Genomic DNA, 19,714 nt, shown 5'->3' on the forward strand with positions numbered 1-19,714 from the left:
TTAGCTCTGAGCTTTCCTGCTGACACTGCCAAAAAAAGAGATGGTTCTACCTGTAGTCTTGGATTTAGGAGTAGTCACTTACTGGAAGCAGAGCTGAAGCAGGGAATTCTGCTTCATGAGGAAGAAGAATCACTCCCAACATTTTGGCAGATAAAGACTAGAAACAACAGATTAAATCTTGAAGAGAAGGGCTGGGTGACATGCACAATGACCTGAACTGTTTTCCTCTTGCCCTTGACTGAATCATAAGCTTCCTATCTGGGTTGTTAAAGAAACTTTAAAACCAATTCCCACTCTGGGATGCAGTGCACAGCCCACACTAAAGGTAAGAGAAGCTGAGTTAACCTCTGTGAGGACAGATTACAGTCTAATAGCTTTTAATTAATAAATTAACCTCTATATACAACTTTCTTTGTTAGACTGAGTCAAAACTGGCCCCACTACTCACACTCCAAAGCTATAGTTTTAGCACAAAAGGGAAAGCCCGTACTTCTGCAATAAAAGGATGTGAGCTATTGCCTTTCTGTCACCTAATCATGCGCTTAGACTTCTACTTCTGGGCACTCATGTCTGAAAAGTGCTGCCTATGTATCCTGAGGTAACGGCCATTAAATGTATGATAGGGGAGATGAGCAATAAGATGTGTGGGTTTTTTGTCTTTCAATCACCTCATTTAAAAGGGAGAGAGAACCTCTCAGTAATCAGAGCATTTACTGGTGCTGATGCTGAGAACACCCTGTTGCTTGCAAGGGAAATGAAACCCCCAGCTGTCACATTTCTTCAAAAAGGATGATAACTAGGGGAAGCTTAATGTGTTTCACTGCAGCTAATTTATACAATGACTGCTCCCCGCAGAAGACACGCTTACAGCACCATTTCCTATGGATTCCCATACTCACCCTTAAATGCCCAACCCCACTGAATAACAGGAGAGCCACAGACTTCACCCACACAGCTGAAGCCTACTCACCCCAAAGTCAAAGCAGTTGAATGAAGAGTGGAAGTAATTTCTTGGCCCCAGTCCATACATCTTCAAAGACATCTCAGTAAGGAACAGACCCAGAAAAACAAACTCTGCAAAATCTGGAAACAGGAAAAGAGATTAAATTAGTCCACAAGACCTTGGTAGGCAGATCTCTTCATGTGGGGAACAATGGCAATTTTTCACAACACAGACTGCCTCCTGCCAGAAGAAAATCCCTTTGCAAAAATAAACAAGACCCTGAGGACATTTTCACATAATTATTTCTATATGTACATGAACTGTATTCAGTCTTCAAGAACTGTGAAGGCAACATTTCATGTGTACTGTGGGAAGGTTGTTATGAGCATTAAATAATAATCTCATCACCTTTGTAAAGGAATTTCAAAAGAAAGCTCTGCATCTACTATTTCTAAAGGTCTAATTTAATTGCACAGATCATGTTTTGCAAATGTATGCTTGGGACTTCTGTACCTACACAAGACGGGCACTTTTGGGAGTGGGGTGTAAGCTTTTGTAACATCCTCTCATGATAAAAATATCTCCATACCCAACAGAAGTGCTGCCTCTGAGAGCTCATAGTCAGAGGTGTTGTGTCTACTGTTAGCACATAGCCACATTTATTTTTATTATGCCTTTCTAACCATATAATTATGGAAGAGCAAGTTCTGTTTCCTTCTGCTTCACATAACACAGGCAAATAGGCTGTGAAACTTTTGATGGGAAAATTTATCATCTATGATGAAACAAAGGGCAGAAAGAACATAGCTGGAGACTTCCATTTCCAGATCAAGCTTTTAGGACCTGAAGCTACAGAAAACACTGCCTTTGGCATTTTAAGTCATACAAGCTTAGATCTGGAGGCCAACAAGCAACAGCAACAATGGAATGTTAAAAACAAACACGAAAAGGGAAAAAACCCTCTACACTACCAAAGCAAACCAAATAGTGTAAGACAAACCTCTCCCTCTAGAGAAAAGATGAGGAAAAGAATCAGACTTCTAAAGGTGGAGATTAATCCCACTGCTTAGTGCAGTACGGAAGGTTCTTGGATGCTGTAGCAGCACAGGTGCTACAGGGAAGTCATCTTCTGTAATTTCAGTTTTACAATTCCAGGAATGTTAAAGACAAAATCGTGTCAAACATTTCTTTGAAGGTTCACACTGACAGACAAGGGACAATGAATACAAGTTGCAACAAGGAAAATTTCAGCTAGAGAATCCTGAATCCCAGGTGCTTTGTACACCTGCTGCAGCTTCAGCGAACCAGTGTGGGGAAAGAGAGAGGAGGGGACGAGGGTCTTTTCAAACCACATGGCTTTCACTCCATCCACTGCCGTGTACATTCATGTTGAGTGAGCGCAGCTGGCCCAGGTCTGCCTCGCGTTGTTGCTCGTCTTTTGAAATTGCTTGGAAAATAACAGCTTAAATTATCAAAAAATAAAAAGGGGGTTAAATTTTTAGTGAAAGATGGTCATGAAATATCATGGGCTTGAAGTGAACTGAAATTCAGGAAGCACTGACTAGATGAGAAAGGTTTTATTAACACTTTAGTGATGAGCCTACAAGAACACTTCTAACATTTGCAACAGGGGAGGAAATACCAGGAGGGTATTAATTATACCATGTAACCTCCTCTCCTTGAAAAATAGGAGTAATATTGTTAAAGGAGACTATCAAGGGCAAAGTGTTCACATTTGAGGAATAAGATGATAAAGTCAGAGGTCTGTAGACTTCTCAGCCTTTTTCCCCACCAAGAGGGAGGCTCTACCTGCCGGATCTCAGTGCTCAGGGGAAGGCATGGTCACATGAAGGAGCAGCACACCTCCGTCTCCCTTTGAGCTCAGAACTTACTAGGAGAAGCATGTTCACACCTGCACCATGCTACAACTTTTCTCTCCTTTCTGACATGAGACACAACAGCTCAGTGAGCAAGCAGTTCTTTCCAACACAAGGGATCCCAGAGTTATCTGCAGTTACACCGGCACTCCATATGACTATAGAGTGCAGAGGGTGCGAGAAAGGGACCAGGTGAACCCGTGTCAGGCAGAAAATGAGATGGCTGACAAGCCGAGTAATATAAAAATACACAGTTTTTTAAAAACCTGTGTTCAGTGGTATTGAATTTCCTTGCACATAATTTAAAGATCACAATTGTGAAGTAGTAAGAATGTTAAGATGCTTAATTATTAATAGCTGGCACCATAAATCAGAAGCTTAAACTAGCTTCCAGCTCATATCCTGAACTTCCATTCTGCACCCTATATACTTTGTAAGTGGTAAGAAACAGAAGGCAAAACTCCCCCAATAAAACAGATGCATTTTCTCTGGGTGTGGAAGAATTTGTGCTGCTGCTGTTACCTATATTTCAGTCATTATTAGCCCAGAGGGAAATCTTGCAACAGAGTTTGTGCTGACAAGAGCCTCTCCCTTGCCTGGGAGTTATCACTCCCATCTTTGGTTTCATACTCAGCAGAGCTCAGCAAGCCTGACGGTGCTTATTAGAATGACTTCAATGAAAAGTCTGCCTATCACAAGGATTGATATCAAACCAATGCCTTGAAACTGGTGGCCTTGCTTAGTTAGCAGACAAAATCATAGGGAGGGATTGTAGATTAGACCTACAGAAACCTCCACCTTGCACAACCTCCACCTGCTTCATATCTCGCTCTGACAGAGAGATTCTTATCCTCTTATCTATCCACCAGACTCGCCTCTCAGTTACATTTCAGGTATGCCCCATCTTTCTTCACAGAATAACGAAAAATACTATATAGGGGTTTTTACTGTCATTTTCACCAAGAGATCTCAGTACACTTTGCCAAGAAAATTACCATCATTTCAAAGGAACAAAAAGCAGGAAAGAAACAAGGATTAATGTTCGGTCACCCACCCAGCAGAAGGATGAACAAAAGCCAGGTATTAACAAGGGCAGTGTTCCATCATCGGATCGACACATCCTGCTAACATGCATGCAAAACCACAATATCATAAAAGAAAAAAAGCTAGCAAATGCCCCAAGTAAAACAGAATCAAAGACTATTTGATTAAACAAAACAAACCAACAGGAAACATTAGAAACTCAGAACATACAAGAAACAACTTCTTGCTGCTCTTGACAGAACCTCTCAACTTGTCCTTTCACAGCTGATGACTTCCATCTAGATCAGAGCTCAGAAAAGGCTATAGCTATATTGATAGCTGTGTTTCAGCTGCTACCTGATGCTACAAATCATAGTACTGTGAGAACAAGGGACGGAAGCAAGGAAAATATGGTCATAGTGAACTCCTTGGGCAGAAGGAATTGGCTTGGAATGAATCAGCTTCTCCAGCGGACAGATCAGAAACACAATTTCTTCTGACATGGCCCTGACCGTATAATTGAAAAATGCAATTTTGTTGCTTGGACCTCCTGGTATTCAGACCTCACATGTAATTTAATCTGCCTTAAGCAGAAGCATTTTGTAATGTGATTTAAGGAAAAAAGTTTGATACAAATACTCTTATTTAATTTCAAATTTGTGCTATTGGCAAAGGCCATGCTAGCATCTTTTTGCCCCATATGTTTGAATTAGATAGTTAGCAGCTTTTTTTTTCTCAGTCACCCATGGATTAATTCCATTTCTGCCCTGTCTTCAAGACCAATGTCATTAGAGGCAGGTGCCATGCCTGATGCTTTGGTTTCTTCTCCTCATCCTCCTTGCAGATTAAACCAACCAGGAGGAGAACCTCAGTATAGTACAACTTCCTCCTCTTCGACAAAGCAAACATGAATTGTTCAGCAGACATAAATAAATATGCTTGCTTCAGAACGCCTTTTCCTCACAATTGCAAATGTTGCATATTTATATCCAGAGGGAGCTGGCTATCTACTCCAGAGGCAAACACATCAGCATCAAAAAAGGGCTAATTGCATCAAACACATGGTTCAGCATTGCACGGCACACAGGCAAGACATTCTCAGGCCATAATGGCTAAAATTCTGGTTTCAAATATTGTATTTATCAGAAAGGAGACATTCCGGATCTTGTTTTTAGACAGACACAAATTTAAGAGCAATGATCACTATAGTGTTAGCTGGAGAAAAAGGGAGAGTGCTGCTTTATGAAGGGCAGCCACAGGAAAAGAGAAGTCTGATGAGAGGGCTCCCAAGAGAAACCTCAGTGATCCAGTCCTAAAATCTTCTCACTGTGGTCCCTAAATCCCACCCCATGGAAGCCAGAGAGCTCTGGTTCCAGCCTTCTTCCACAGCTTTAGCCAGAGGAAGAGGAGACCACCACCAGCACCATCTCTGCTGGCCTCCTGCACAGCACAGGGCACACAAATGCATTCAGCTGCTTCCACATCAGGCTTGAAACTTCTGCTCAAGCTATAGCACGTATTTTAAAAAGGCACAGTCCTGACTGAAAATCCCTTAACGCTGCACCTCCACTGTGTGCCCACATTATGGATTTTGTTGGTTTGTTACCCTCAGCTGAAGATGCATCTTTGCTGCTACTACATCTCAATGATGCTTTTCTAGGCCAAATTACAGAGTTGTCTTCTGACAGAAGTGTCTTCTTTCTGAGAACACTGGCAATGGTGGAAATTACTGCAAACAACAATCATGGGTGGCTGCATGAAATATATACTTTGACAGGGAACTGCAACTTACTTAACCGACGGTCCATGCGCTTCAGCGAGCAGAACATGCCATGTGTCCATGTGCAGCATGAGAAAAACTATTGCAATTTGGCAGTGGAGTTCTTTCCATACAGAGAAGGGAAATCTCTGATCTAATTTCAGCATAATTACAGGGGCATAAAGTATGTTCTGTTATTTATCATACCACAAGAATTCAAAGAATTTCTCATCAACTCTTTCAACTAGAGAAATCCCAAGCCCCTTTCTAAAGCTCCTAGAGTTCCTTTTCCAAAGCTGTTGCAGCAATATGGAATATCCAGCAGAGAAAGCTAATCAGAACAATTCAAGAACAGAAAAGTTAAAAGAAAAGACTAAGGAAAAAATAAATCATTGCAGACCTGTAGGCTTTTACCAACTGTTCTTTAAGTAAAATTAATTTGTAATGTAATTAAACTTTTCCCCAGAGGGACAGGTATAATTGAATTAGAGGTGCCTGGGTAGATTTTCAGGGTTTAGCAGATCCTCCCAGACATTACCACGCTGCTCTCCCACTGCTACAGATCACAAAACTCCTCAGAAGTTCATTTTTAAGCACCTTCCATGAAACAACATAACGAGTATTGGGCACTTCTGTCTTGCTCTAAATCAGACTAGTCAAGTCCTGTGCTCCTCTGTAGTGAAGTTCACTCATCATGGATTAACTTCAAAGCCATTTATAAACTCTGTCACTCTTACAGTTAAAGGATTCTGCCAAGCATTTCCAGGGGCTGTTTAAAATCCCCTGGTTTTGTGATATCTTGCTTTGCCTATATCTAATGGATTTGTGCACAAATCTTGGGTGGAACAGGGCTTTCAGGGAGCACTCCTTGAGGGATAAACCACAGCTGGGGTCATTCACAAACGTGTTTACCGCAGGGTTAATCATGCTGGCTGTGGTTCGGTGCACACAGAAGTGAGAGTGGCCTAGTCTAGTCTTACCATGACCGGAATAACAAAACAACCAGTTAGTTAGTCCACACAAAGTCCCATGTAATTTAAGGCATAGAATATTCCCTGAATTCAGTATTAAACTTTAGATTAGTAGGAAAGATTATGCTACGCAAACTATATCATAGCCCAGAAAAGCAGGCAGAAGCCTTCAGGTCACTATCAACGCAAAGACAGGTGTGGATACAACACTACAGCTTATCATCCTGAAAAACTGGGAGGTTTGGAGGTACGGGACTCATTTAATTTAAGAGGTTGAACTTGTAAACCTTTTCAGTGGGCAATTCTCAGAAGCTTTTAGTTCTAAAATTACGTTAAAATAGGTTTCTTCCCAAGGTTTCCATTATGCTATGCCATGAGTCAGATCAGAGACAATCCTCCCCAGAATGAACCCAAGGGCACCTCTGCTTCTTGGCTTGGAGAAAACTATCTTTGAAAAAAAAACCCAAACAAAACAAGAGAATATTAAGCAAAGCATCTTAGAATTTCCATTACATTTCATTCTGCACCTCTGGCTTTTATTCTGTACGTCACAGTGGCTAATCTTGTACCCCTCCGTTTAAAGACCTGATGTTTATACCTATATGAGAACATCCACAAAACCTACGATTCCTCTGGTTTTGTCTGTGCCTCACCACTGCATTGCCCTTTAGTGTTATTTCTAGCAGCGTTTATCCATAGCTGCTAGTATTTCTTTTAGTGAATCTAAAGGATTGCTTTGTGACCCACCTGTCCAGGTGTTTGCTTATTGACAAAGGACGCTCAAGTCTTACAGTAAACGGCACTTCAATGATCCAAAGACATACAAAGGGCAGACAAGACACAGGAAAGCACCTATAGCAGGGAGGATGCTGTGTATTTAACTCCCAAGTACACAGGGTTCTTTGGTGGGTTTCTGACTTTTCCATGAAAAATAAATCAATGGGATCACTCTTTTTTTAGCCAGGTGGCACCCTAGCACCAAGAAATTAAAGTATCCTATCCAAGTGTTTCTGAAACTAATTCACAATACTGGGTGTTATGGACACATGCAGAGCTCCTGAAAGAAGGATTCACCCCAACCCCTGATCCCAGGCACAACACAATTTCAACCTTCCCTGTCTTTTTGTCTTCAGCTGAGGTAGGTTGGGAGCCTAATTTGTGGCCTCTGTCCCAGACAAGTTTCCCATCTGGGGGTGTACCTTCATTCTGATCAACAGAAACCTCCCTTCCAGCTCTCATATGAACATTAAGTAGAAGTTGCTGGCTCACAGATTTCTTTATGTTCTCTTAGAAAAGTTACTGCATAAAGTGTTCCTGAAAGTGAGTTTGTAAATCTGAATCCTTCTTTTCAGAGTTGAAAGACTTAAAGTGGTTGGTTTTTTTTTTTCCTAGACATTTAGTCCTAATTCAAGAGGAAATCCTAAGCCTCGAACTTCTAATTATTTTGCCAATCTAGCTTATTATTTCCTCTATTAAATTTAGGAAATGAATAAGCAGGACTAACTTCTCTATGTAGTCTGTCTCACTTTTCGGATTAAATCTTGAAAAAAAAAAAAAAAGAAAAAAAAAGAGAGAGCTGAAAGAAGTTTTTGTCCTTATGCATCTCTCATTATAGCTCCAGTTACCTGGTGGTATTAAATATTTCAGCACACATTAATACGGAGTTTTTTGAAGTCGGAGCAGCTAGTATTCTTGACCTTTTAGGTCTATACAAAAAAACTTCAAAAGTTTGCTTCCTTATAATAAGGTAAGGCCTGAGGATCTGAGGCTAGAAATATTTAAGTATGTAATTTATATCAAAATCAAGGAAAATTAGGTAGATTAAGTATCTTTAAAGATCTAAGTCAAAATTCTTTAAAAGTATCTTTAAAGATCTAAGTCAAAACACTGTTTAAAATATTTAGGGTTTTATTCCTGGTCTTCTGTTCACTTGCTCCAGAAATTTTATTTAACAAACTCTGAACTAGCCACATCTGAATATCAGGTGCTGAACAAAAGATTTGTTCCTGGCCATTTTATAGAGTCAGAAGTGGCCAATGCAATGGCTTTGTCTTCCAGAAACACACTCTCCGTGCCTTCCCTTCAGAAGGAAAAACTTGCAGTGTCCCACTTTCAGTGCCACCATATTCTTACCTTACCAGTTCCTAAAAATTTTCCAGCTGCAGTCACAGCCTTAAGTAAAATAAACAAAAAAGCTCTGTCACTCACCTTCCACATTTTTTTAAAGCAGGCTTTGTAAGCAAGTCTGCAACCTAAGTGTAACACTGTGATGTGTAAAGGCTCTGATTACAGAAAACTGCCTCCATTTATTATTCATCATGGGACAAAACACTATGCAATTTAAAAAAACAACCCAAAACACAACAACAAAACAACAAACTTCAAAAGCACTTTCAGATTAATCTGAAGCCTAAACTGTTAGGTGACCGGAGAAACCAAGCTAAAATAAAAGCTTTTGCACAAATATAGTATAATCTTCTGTATGGTATTATTTCTATCACTATTGCACATATTTTCACAGAAGAGCATCATGACATCTATCCCATCTAATCACACCATTAGTAAGGAAGGCACGATTCTCAAAAAAGACCTCCTGTAAACTTGCAACCTTTTAAAGAATATGACAAGTGCTACAAGTGTAGTGAAGCAGTGTAAGATTCCATAAGCACAGATAGATGCTTTTATCTCCCAAGTAGCACTGGCCAGTGCACATGCTGCTATCCCAGGGTCATCAGAACTGGCAGAGCTTTAAGTATGTCCACAACCGAAATCACCCATGGATGCAGATCAACTGCAAGTGGCATGAATTCTGCAGTGTGCTGGGCAGATGCAGATTAGATAGAGAAACCTGCCTTCCTCCAAGTACAGAGCCATTCCCCCTCTTTTCGTAAAGCCTGCTACAGAACAAATCCTCTTGCCATGTTACAAGATTTATATGTGGTTGAATCTGAAGTCTCAGATAACATTTAGGATAACGTTCCCATTTCAAACTAATATCATATCCTGGTGGATTTTTTCTGACTTGTATGACTCAATTACTCTTGAGTTACTAGGACTAGACCATTAAGGCATTTCTGACCCTCTTCTGAGGGAGGCGTAGGAAGCCTAAAACCAGGCCTCATGGGGATGCAACAGCAGCACTCAGAGTGATCAAAAATGCAAGATCTCGTTAGAGGAAAGGTGGAGTGGCCAGTACTCACAGAGCGCCGTGGTGAGCTTCTCCGGCTGGTCGTAGTGCACCATGGCGACGCAGAGCGTGTTGAGGGCGACCACGCAGAGGACGATCCAGTAGAAGCTCTGAGCTTTCACCATGCGCCGGATGAAGAACCGGAACATTTTCTCTTTCCTCCTGAAGTAGGATGAGCTCTCGTTCTTCCCACTCTTCAAACTGGCACGGGCAAAAGGAGACCCTGGCACAGAAAGAAGAGTCACCACACCACATCCCTTCAGGCAAAAGGCCAGAGGCCATTCCTGGGCGCACAGACCCTCTCCCAAGCACCACGAACACAGCTGAGCAGAAAGCTGGGCACATTGACTATGGGCTGAGCAAGGGCATCTCGCTTGTAATGACATCATGAGAGATGAAGGCTGGGATTTTAAAACTTCATGAATGAATGCCCAGCTCCACCATTTAAAGAAACTGGGCTTCCAATCCTTTGAATCAATCTCAATTGCCCCAGCTTAACTCATAACTTTTGGGTTCCCAGATGACTGGAGGGACAGAAAGTACCAGACACACTGGTATTTCTGCCCATGTGGAGCACATCCTCTTGGAGCTGGGTAACTGCAACAGGAAAGCTGGTCCCTATTTCCCCTGCTCCAAGAACCAGGCAAACACCCAGCCCTTACTAGTCAGTTGAGTGGTCTCCTTATTCTACTCTCCAACTTCACGTATTTCTACAGCAGAGGGCTCAATCTGCCTCCATGCATCACATTTTGGGTGCAGCTACTCATTTGTATTAATTTTGCCTGTATCAGCTACATTTCAACTCTGGTCTGAAACCCTGGCAAAGAGTCAAATGTTTTAACAATAGGAAGCTGAAGGAAGAAATGATTTCTAATGTAAGTTCTCCCCCTGTGGCAGCAGGCACTGTTCAAACGAATGATAAAAAAGGCAATCTCCGGCCAGTGCTGAGGCAGGAGAAATGAACACACATTAGTAAAAAACACATGCGTCTGTTGGAGTTCCTCTGCAACAGCCACAGACGCTGTTGCAAGAAGGGAAAATCGTGACTGTCACAGGCTGTCCACTATCTGTTTCACACTGTGCTGGCACTCCTCAGAAACTGCTAGCAAACTTTGTTTCAAGATGGTTTGTGGCAAGATAATACTCTATGGCCCGTTCTGATGATGGGACAGTCTCCCAGCAGTTAGAGTTGACCAGGACACAGACCATCCCATCTTGGAGCAAGCACCATGAGAGCAGATGACTCGCATGATCTCGCTGGAGATGGCTGAGTTACATGAACAAAGTGTTCTGGCTGTGGCAGCCAAATGTTTGAGTGTGCTCACTTACATTTCAACACTTGGAAGTGGTGGGAATCTCACCCTGTTTCATCCCGCAATAACATCGAACACAGCACACATAGAAAGGATGAAGCATCCAGATGTGACAGCAAAGGGTTCTCCAAGCCTCACAGCTACACAAGAGCGTGTTCTGCTGTCTCCCCAGTAGAAAGAAAGCTCTCTGCTTCGTTTCACATTTCTAGTCATCCACTAACACACCAAACGCAGAACGGGCCCTGACCAGGCTTTCAACAAACTCCTTGCAGAAAAGCTCACTGTGCTGTTGTCCTGTTAGTTTGATAATCCTCCATTCAGCAATGTAATTAAAAAAAAAAAAAAACAAAAAAAAAAAAAAAAAAACCAAACCAATCATCATGCTCATCTATTGCTTTAAGATGACAAAAATGAACTACAAGTTCTGCAGACTGCACCATGTTGTAATATCGTTTAGCAGGTAAAGACCTCTCAGATATTCAGGTCAGTCTATACTCTCAGATGTGCATGGGAATAGTCTGCTGCCCTTTCAACCCCTCTCTACTGGCTCTACTGATCTTCCAGAGAAAAAAAAAAGCAACAGTACTTAAACTGATCTAATGTAGAAAACACTCCCTTCCCCAGGCTTCACTGTCTGGCGATCAAGACAATGTCCTGTGTCTGGTACAGTGTAGAGGGTGGGAAGCCAGAAGGAGCCAGCATCTACTGCTGCACACTTATTAGTGCAGAAAGAGAGGCTGAGAGAAGGAAAGAAAAGAATAAACGTTAAGAACAACTCCAGAGAGCACACTGGGAAGTGTTTACAACTATAGAGCTTTATAATGCAATTATAAGGCTCATTGAGGTACTTGTGTTTGAATTAAAGTGCAACATATTCAGTCAATGGCCAGCAAGAGACCTGTCAAAGTCTCCACCACTCTAGTCTGCATCTTCACGTTGCACTCAGTAATTATATTGTTAGTTCTTCCACACTCCTTATGCTCTCATCAGCAACACATTATAGAAAGCCATCCAAAAAAACCTTTTCTAAAAAACATATTCTTTATGCATAATTGCCCATATGATCTGATTGTTTATGTTATGCAGACTTTCAGCCTTTTCAGGAGCCTGCAGAAGTATCTGCTTTATCCATTTCTTTTCTGCCTTATTCCATGAATCAAAATCAAAAACACTTTTCCCAAGTGGGTGAACCACTCGCAGAAGGTGGAAAGCACTGCTGTTATTTTCCCTGCCATATGCTCCCAAGACAGTTCCCAGCTCTGCATCAGATTATCCACAAGTCCAGATGCTCCGTCATCCGTTGCCACCTGAAACACTGAATTCAAAGATCTGTTTGCGTGGCATGGGTGCCCAGAGCCTGGAGGGACTTGGATGTGAATGCAAAGCCCTCATAATTATTGCAACAACAAACAAATGTTCCAAAAATGATCATTCCTTTTTATCCATGCAGGGGATCCAAGCCACTCAGGAAAAAAGAAAACAAAAAAGAAAAAAAGAAAAAAAAAAAAGAAACAAAAATGCACATGGTTGCTGCATTTTTGCCCTCTTTTCAGCAGCAAATCTCTTATAGAAATGTCAGCAGTTTAGCCACAAAACCTGCAGCCTGCTCAGCCCAGGGGACTGTGGCAGTTCAACAGTGGGTGATGGTGTCAGTAACATGCTGAGCAACATTCATTTCCTGCAACCAGGTCTTCATTTAAAGGGAAAAAAAAAATTCCAGCAGCAGCTGTAATCTCTTAAAATGTTAATGCCAGATTTCCAAAGAGCATTTGAGGCACTCACGCTTGCAAGCATACATGGACATGTACTCTCAAAAGTACTGTTAGTGCTGCTACTCTCATGCATCCAGGATTTGCTGCTTTGTGGTAACTGGGATGCCAAGACATTTCTTTGGAAGATAATGAGAACATCTGCTGCTTCAGCAGCAAAACAAAATACAAACTCAAACAACAGGGACAGGAATAAGCCAAATAGCTAACTCCAAAGCAGTCAGGAAAATGTCTCCCAGCCAGCAAGTAAAAGCCCATGACTGAAAGGTCTTTCTGCTGATGTCCAAAGAGCTCCCTTTAGGTGGGGTGCTGTGTGCTCAGAGTCTGCCTTCCCTTGCGAACCCCAGACCTGCCTCTGCACCTGGCAACGTCTCTGGAGGGAACTAATTCTCTGTGAACTGCAGAACAAGCAGTGCCTCTGCAGCCTGACAGGGCCTTATTCTCCAGAGCTGAAGGTACCAAACCCACACCATCAGTGCTACACTATGAAGGGTGCCACACTCTGCATTAGAGGTATGTGAGTAACTGCACGCATACAGGTGTGTATCCCCTATCTGGCTTTAAAAATGTGGAGGATTGCTTTAAGACCTTCTTCTAAGCCAAGAATGAGAGAATTAGGGCCACTGCCCAGCACTTCCCAGTAACCATTCACATGGCAAAGGCTGCAGAACTATACACTCTGCATTAGTGGCAGCTGTGACTAAGTGTCCACTTTCTCTCCTCCACACAACATGTGAGGCTTAGCAGTATCATTTGATGTATTTGGGCTTCATTAGCATAAATGAGTGTGTTCCAAGCACTATCACAGTATGGCCAACACAGCACAGATTCCCCAAGCGTTTCGGCAGGGCTCTTTTAGAGGGTGCAGCATGCAATAGCTGAGCAGGGTAGCGTCAGGGAGAGGGTGAAGCCATGAAGCCGTTGTCTCTGGTAAGTTGAGTGCAGCTGCAGGAGCAGTGATAATTCTCCTTCTTGAAACTGGAGCAAAGGAGCTTCTCAGAGGAAACATGACATGAACGTGTTTAGGTGGAGATCTAAACCTCAGGGAATGCAAAGCCAGTACTCACCAACGGAGCAAATGTCTGTGAAATGGTCCTCACCTTCTTCAGCATGAATCAGGTCGTTTTTGCTCTTCTTTATTGCAGCTCTTTTCAACACTGTGTGCAAATTAAAGAGAAAACGCCCTGTGAGCAGAGTGGATTCTCTCTCCCCCTCCCCTTCACTCTCCAGGGCTAGCATTTACTTCCCAATGCCAGCTTAAAGCTCTCACACAAGGGTAAACTGGAGCAAATCAGACAACCTACAACCTTGCAGGGCCTCCGTGTGCTTTGATGCCAGGGTCATTTATTTATTTAACCTTCTAGATCTTGAAGGTTTGCCAGGCACAGGTCTGCACACTTACACTTCACTCCAGCAGATGCAGGAGGATGGGGGAGTCACTGCAGCTGCTGGACCTTTTAGCACAGCAGAAAGGCTGGGCAGGGTCACTGAATCTTTCTGAGCCCCTGTGGGTTATGAGATGAGTGCTTTTATCCATTAAAAACATTAACGTTGTTTACAGTGTGCACCATTAAGAAGTTAGCATTTACGGTGCTCGGATACAGTTTACCACAGAGCAATGCCTTAAGGAGCAGAAATGCTGTATCAAAAGCAATTGCCACAAACCAGTGAACATACTCTTAACAGCACCCACTGTACAATTCCTTCCCTCTGGGGATGTCGTAACTCTTTGAAAACACACTTTGTGCAACAGCATCTTTTGTGGGGAGGGCAAGCATCGCTACGCCGTTTTACTCGACAGGGAAAGAGAACTGCAACCTAAGGCTGGGAGAGGTCTGCACTGTTCACCCTGTGCGCGAGGGGTAACGCAGGAACAGCACCGACGCTGGTTCCATGACCACCTACCTGCAAAACCTTGAGAACTAGCAGAAAAAAATATGTTGATACAGTTTTGTAACAGCTTCAAGACACACAGTAACTAAGCACCATTTTCTATCAGCAGTAAGACACCCCACGGTGTGGTGATACATACTGTTCAGTAGGCACACACAGCAAACCCACTCACTCTGCAGCGACTACCCTGGAGGTAGGTTCGTACAAGAAGATCCCCTCACTCTACACAAATTTCCCTGCCTTGACAGAGAAACGGATGTGCTTCTTCCTCCGCAGCTAAGGCAAGCATTAGTGCTTTTGTCACTCCAAGGAAACACCCAGAACATCACCCAGGTTCGGAGGGGCTTGAAGAGGAGAGGATGCTCTGAACCTGTGATCGGGATGCAATTTTTTTGCAAATAACCGCTTTTGCTCTTCTCTTCCCCGCCCAGCACTATGCTGAATCCTCAGTCCCAGAAATTAGCTTTTAGTCCTTCAGGCTGTATCTGTCCCAGTACACACCAGTATGTCCAGGCCCTTCCCCAGCACTGGAACATAACCAATCCTGGGAGTAAAGTTTTACAACACTCCCTGGTATGAATTGAACACCACCTTCTTTATCTTCTCCCCCAGATAACTCCTTCATGTGTTTAGCAATTAGGTCGTGCCATCTCTGCAGGCACCTTTGATGCAATGTCTCGCTGTTTTGGAGACTAAGATAATTTACCAGCATAGATGTGGGCTGCTCCACACCAGTTGGCTTCAAGGCTGCAAACACTGCCGGGCTTCTTTACTAGTATAGAGAGCGCCTTAGTATACCTGGGCCTTTACTCCGTGGCCTGTACCCACCTCTAGTTTGCTTACACCACTCAGCTTTTCAGACTACTCTTCCAGACTCTCATTTCAGCTCGAGACTAATAGCCCTGGCTGCACCCATGTGCTGGATAAACTTCCCCAGCGCACACACACCCGCACACACGCACGAAGATTTGCCAAGCACACCTCAGCCCTGAACTTCTTCAGTCCCAGCTCTTCCATCCCCGAGTCCTCCCCGAGCACAGGTCACCAGGTTGGCCAAGGTGGGCTAGCAGCCGGGCGCCTGATGCCCCAGGGAGCCGCGTGGCTCAGAGGAAGGTGCAAAACCACCCGAGAAGCATCGCCGGTGACCTGGGCACATGGGGCTGCGGGGGAGAAGCACTGCCCCGCTGTGCCACCTAAGCCCCTGGTGATTTGCAATCCACTCACTGTTGTAGCTGCTGCCGCTGCTAGTCTCTGCCGGTGCCGTGCCTTGTTGAATCGGCCCTTCCGAGGCGGCCCTCCCTGACAGTGAATGGGAGGAGAAAAAAAAAGAGGAGGGAAAGGGAGGGGAGGGGAAAGGAGGAGACATGGGAGGACGAAAGATGGTCAGAAAAGGGAGAGGGAAGAATCTTTAACTGAACTTTGACTGGCTGTCACATCCTAAGAGCTCATCGGTCTGGAGGCACAGGGAGAGCAGTCCCCGCAGCCTCGCTGCACCTGCATCCGAAGCTCGGTACATCCAGCCGTCCTGCAACGCCAGGGTCACACGTCGGAAGATAGGATCACCACACCCTGTTATGTCTTACTGCTTACAAGTAACAGGGGTCTTAGTCTCTTTGTCGAATCCATTTGGAAACCTTGGTTTAGAGCCCTGCCTTCTCTTGGTCAATGTATTTCTCTTCTGGCATCCGCTCTGCAGCCTACCCCCGCCACAACCTGTGCATAGACTCAGCCAGCCACGCTCGGCAGAGGCTGGCGGGTGTCCCCATCACGCTGCGGTCCCACAGGCAGCGTAGGGACCGACCGACCCCAAGGGCAGATCCCCATCCCAGAGTGGTGTGTCACATAACTGTTCATCATCCACCTGCAACCTCAGAAAGACCTGATATGGGAAAAGGGACTCTTTAGCCCGACTTATACAAAGTGCATGCAAGAGCGTGTTCCTCACACCCTCCTGGTTACAATGGAAAGCCATGTCAGCGTACAGCAGGTGAACCTCTTACATATTACAGCAGGAAAACTGCACGGCAAAACAACTTACCGTCCAGAGGAGATTTCTCTTCTGCATTCTTGTCTTCCTCTGCCAGCATGACCTCCTCTGTAAAAGGAAAACCAGCAAGGTTCAGCCTCAGATTTATCACATCTCCACTCTAAAACCAGCTGAGCTGGATGCAGCAGGTGTCTGTCCCAGCAGTCATCAACCTTACCCTATTGTATCACCCAGTTACACCAAGTCTGTGGAGGAAGGAACGGCTCAGAGCCATGTTTCTTACCCTGTGCCCCTTATGCACATGGAGAGGAGGCCAGACACACCACTGGAAGACTATAGCACTTCCTCCATGATTTTCCTCTTCATAATCAAACACCCACTCTACTTTCTTTACTCAGCTATCATCTGCAAGGGACTTCTGGAGGCCAAGAGCCTTCTGTCAGACCCAAGCAAGAGGATGGTCCCTCATGCCCAGTCACTTTGGAGACACCCATTGCTGCTCTTCTGTATTTTTGTCAAATCAGTAAGACCAGGACTCAGCCCATGGGAAATGGATCTCTGTCTTATGGCACAGGGTAACACAAGCAGGGTCAGCTGTTGCATGTCAGCTATGCCACATCTCAAGAGACAGAATATCACCAAATAGCTATCATATCAAATCTTTGTCCACCTAAAATCCACAGCAAAGTTTCCATGGGGAAGTTCTGGCTAGCACAGCTCAGGTTGTACAATTTGTAGAAGAACACCATCGTTGGTTTTCCATTCCTGTGTAACTCATCTCCAAAATACACATTTATACTTTTCTACATTAAAAGAATTCAGAAAACACAGAAAAAAAACAACCTCCTAAAACTGACTCATTTTTATCTGCATGAAAGACAACCAAATTTCCTGAGGTTTCACAATGCAAATGTCATCACTCAAGTCAATTTGCAGCACACACCACACTGCGCCAATACTTGAAACCCTACAGTTCATACAGTCTGAACCACAGATTTTAGCTTGCTGCTGTAAAATTATGTGAGGATTTTCTAAAGGACAATCTGAAGCAAACAAAATATTGAGCTGGCAGCTGGTAAATTGTACACTTTCTTGTATTATTATAAATGACAAATTCTTTCACATGCTTGGCATAGATGTAACTTGGGATCTTACTAAAACATCTGACACTGTGTTTTCACAAAATTTTGCTTTAAAGTCCATTTAAGCCAGCCTAGATGGAAAGCTAACTAAAAAAAAAAAAAAAAAAACCAAACCCAAACCACAGGCCAGACATCAAAGTGTGTAGCTGAAAGCCGTCTAGAAGAATACTAGAGGGATCAGCACTATCACACAAGCCTTATATAATCTCTTTATTAATCATCTGGGAGAGAGAGTGAATGATATATTAATACGACAGCAAATTGAGAAGGCTGAAACATAATACCCAGGACTGAGGAGGACTGGAAACCCAAGCAGAGAACAAAATAAGAAAGTGTAAACCAATGCATCAGAGACATGGAGGAAAGGAGAGCCAAGAGAGGGTTAAAAATGTCCGGTGAGCTAAAAGTCTGCACTTTAAAAGGCATGAAATCCTTCCAAAAACCCACAAGCCAATACAATTCAGATGTTTTCCAAGGCTTCTTAAGACAGGTCAGAAAAGTGAAACAGGCTTTTTTAGACAGTTCAAGAGACTTTTCTCTCAAACCAGCACCTCAGAAACAAAAAATGTTCTTCTGATGTCTTGCCTACGGAAAAGCTGTACTGGCGTTTGGGGGCTAAAAATACGTAAGGAGTTAACAGGCAATTAACAATGAATATGACTGCCCTAAAACATGTAAAGGGATGGTTTAGATACGAAGATCCCACTTTCCAAAGGCAGCCAGACAAAAGGCCTGTAAATGTGAAACAGAAAGCAAATCTGTGCTGGAAGCAGCACAAGCTTGAGATGCTATTACACTGGACATTTTCCTATAGTTCGTTTTTGGTTTTGTTTTGGTTTTGGTTTTCTTTGTTTGGTTGGTTTTTTGGTTTTTTTTAATCCTACATTGCTCATGGAGTGTGATTTTAAAAGCTTTATATAATATCTGAAGGTGATGTACCCACAGTGCTGTACAGAACTGCATCAAAATGAGTCCAGCTCCTACTACCAGTAGAGTCAATAGTGCCACGCAGAGGTTTCTGCAGTCTTTTGGATCCAGGGATTAGTTTGGTCACCAGTACTTCAGGATTCTCCATTTTGTGCTCCTCTGCACAACCCAGATGTGGGTGTTTTTCCTGTGCTACGTACTAGCACGTTGCAGTGACAATCCAAAACCGTTTGAAGTCGAGTGTACATATGTTTAGGTCTTGCAACAAAGAGCAAGCATGGGAAAGCAAGCTCATCCCAGAGGAGCAATTCTGCCACTCCCAGAAAGAAAAGTTGACTGTTAGACAGCATAGATGGACTAATACAAGCTACTGCAGGGAGCAGACACACTGCCATGCAGGCGGTAGGAACAAAAATAATGAGCTAGCAAAGGTCAGAAGACAGGCAGCTGTTCTTCAGGGCTATGCCCAGGTGAGTGCAATGCAGAGGAGCTGTGTCTGCAGAAGGAAGATCTCAGCGAGAGCCAGCACACTTACTGGTCAGTGCTCTGAGGGTTGTTGGTTTAAGTCACATCTTGTTAAAAAACCCCAACACACTCCAGGGAAGAGAGTCTACTCACTTTGCTAGAAGCTCAGTTCTGCACTTGTTTCGTATCAGTGCAGGAGGAAAATAATTGTGCTGGTTCCTTTCAAAGATCTCAGAGCAAGGAATTTGTCTTTTATCCTGTTTCTGAGTGGCCTCTTGTTTTTCATGTTCCTGTAATATTTTGTCATGACTTCACTGTCCTTTGGGCAGGAGGGGATGAACCATCCCGAGTCCTCAGACCACCTCTGGGGACTGCAAACTGTATGGATACATGATCATCATGATTTGGAATGTCTTACTTATGAATCTGATGTTCCAGTATCAGACTGATGAGAGTTT

At 43.4% G+C, this 19,714-nt stretch overlaps 1 protein-coding gene across 15 annotated transcripts in view; it reads right to left on the reverse strand.

The window, feature by feature from the left end:
• The window catches only part of CACNA1B (calcium voltage-gated channel subunit alpha1 B), a 301,534-nt gene that overhangs the window by 122,123 nt on the left and 159,697 nt on the right, over positions 1–19,714 (reverse strand). For 11 of the 15 annotated variants that reach the window (XM_026860251.1, XM_026860247.1, XM_026860248.1 and 8 more), the window contains 5 exons: positions 16,774–16,830; positions 15,960–16,034; positions 13,910–13,999; positions 9,774–9,983; positions 971–1,083 (listed from right to left, as the gene is read on the reverse strand). In XM_026860251.1, coding sequence (XP_026716052.1) covers positions 971–1,083; positions 9,774–9,983; positions 13,910–13,999; positions 15,960–16,034; positions 16,774–16,830 — 545 coding nt within the window. The remainder of the gene's footprint in view (positions 1–970; positions 1,084–9,773; positions 9,984–13,909; positions 14,000–15,959; positions 16,035–16,773; positions 16,831–19,714) is intronic. The other 4 variants (XM_026860255.1, XM_026860252.1, XM_026860249.1 and 1 more) reach the window with 3 other exon arrangements.

Source organism: Athene cunicularia, assembly GCF_003259725.1.
Source record: "Athene cunicularia isolate RWA chromosome 17 unlocalized genomic scaffold, athCun1 chr17_part1, whole genome shotgun sequence".
NCBI classification, from domain to species: domain Eukaryota; kingdom Metazoa; phylum Chordata; class Aves; order Strigiformes; family Strigidae; genus Athene; species Athene cunicularia.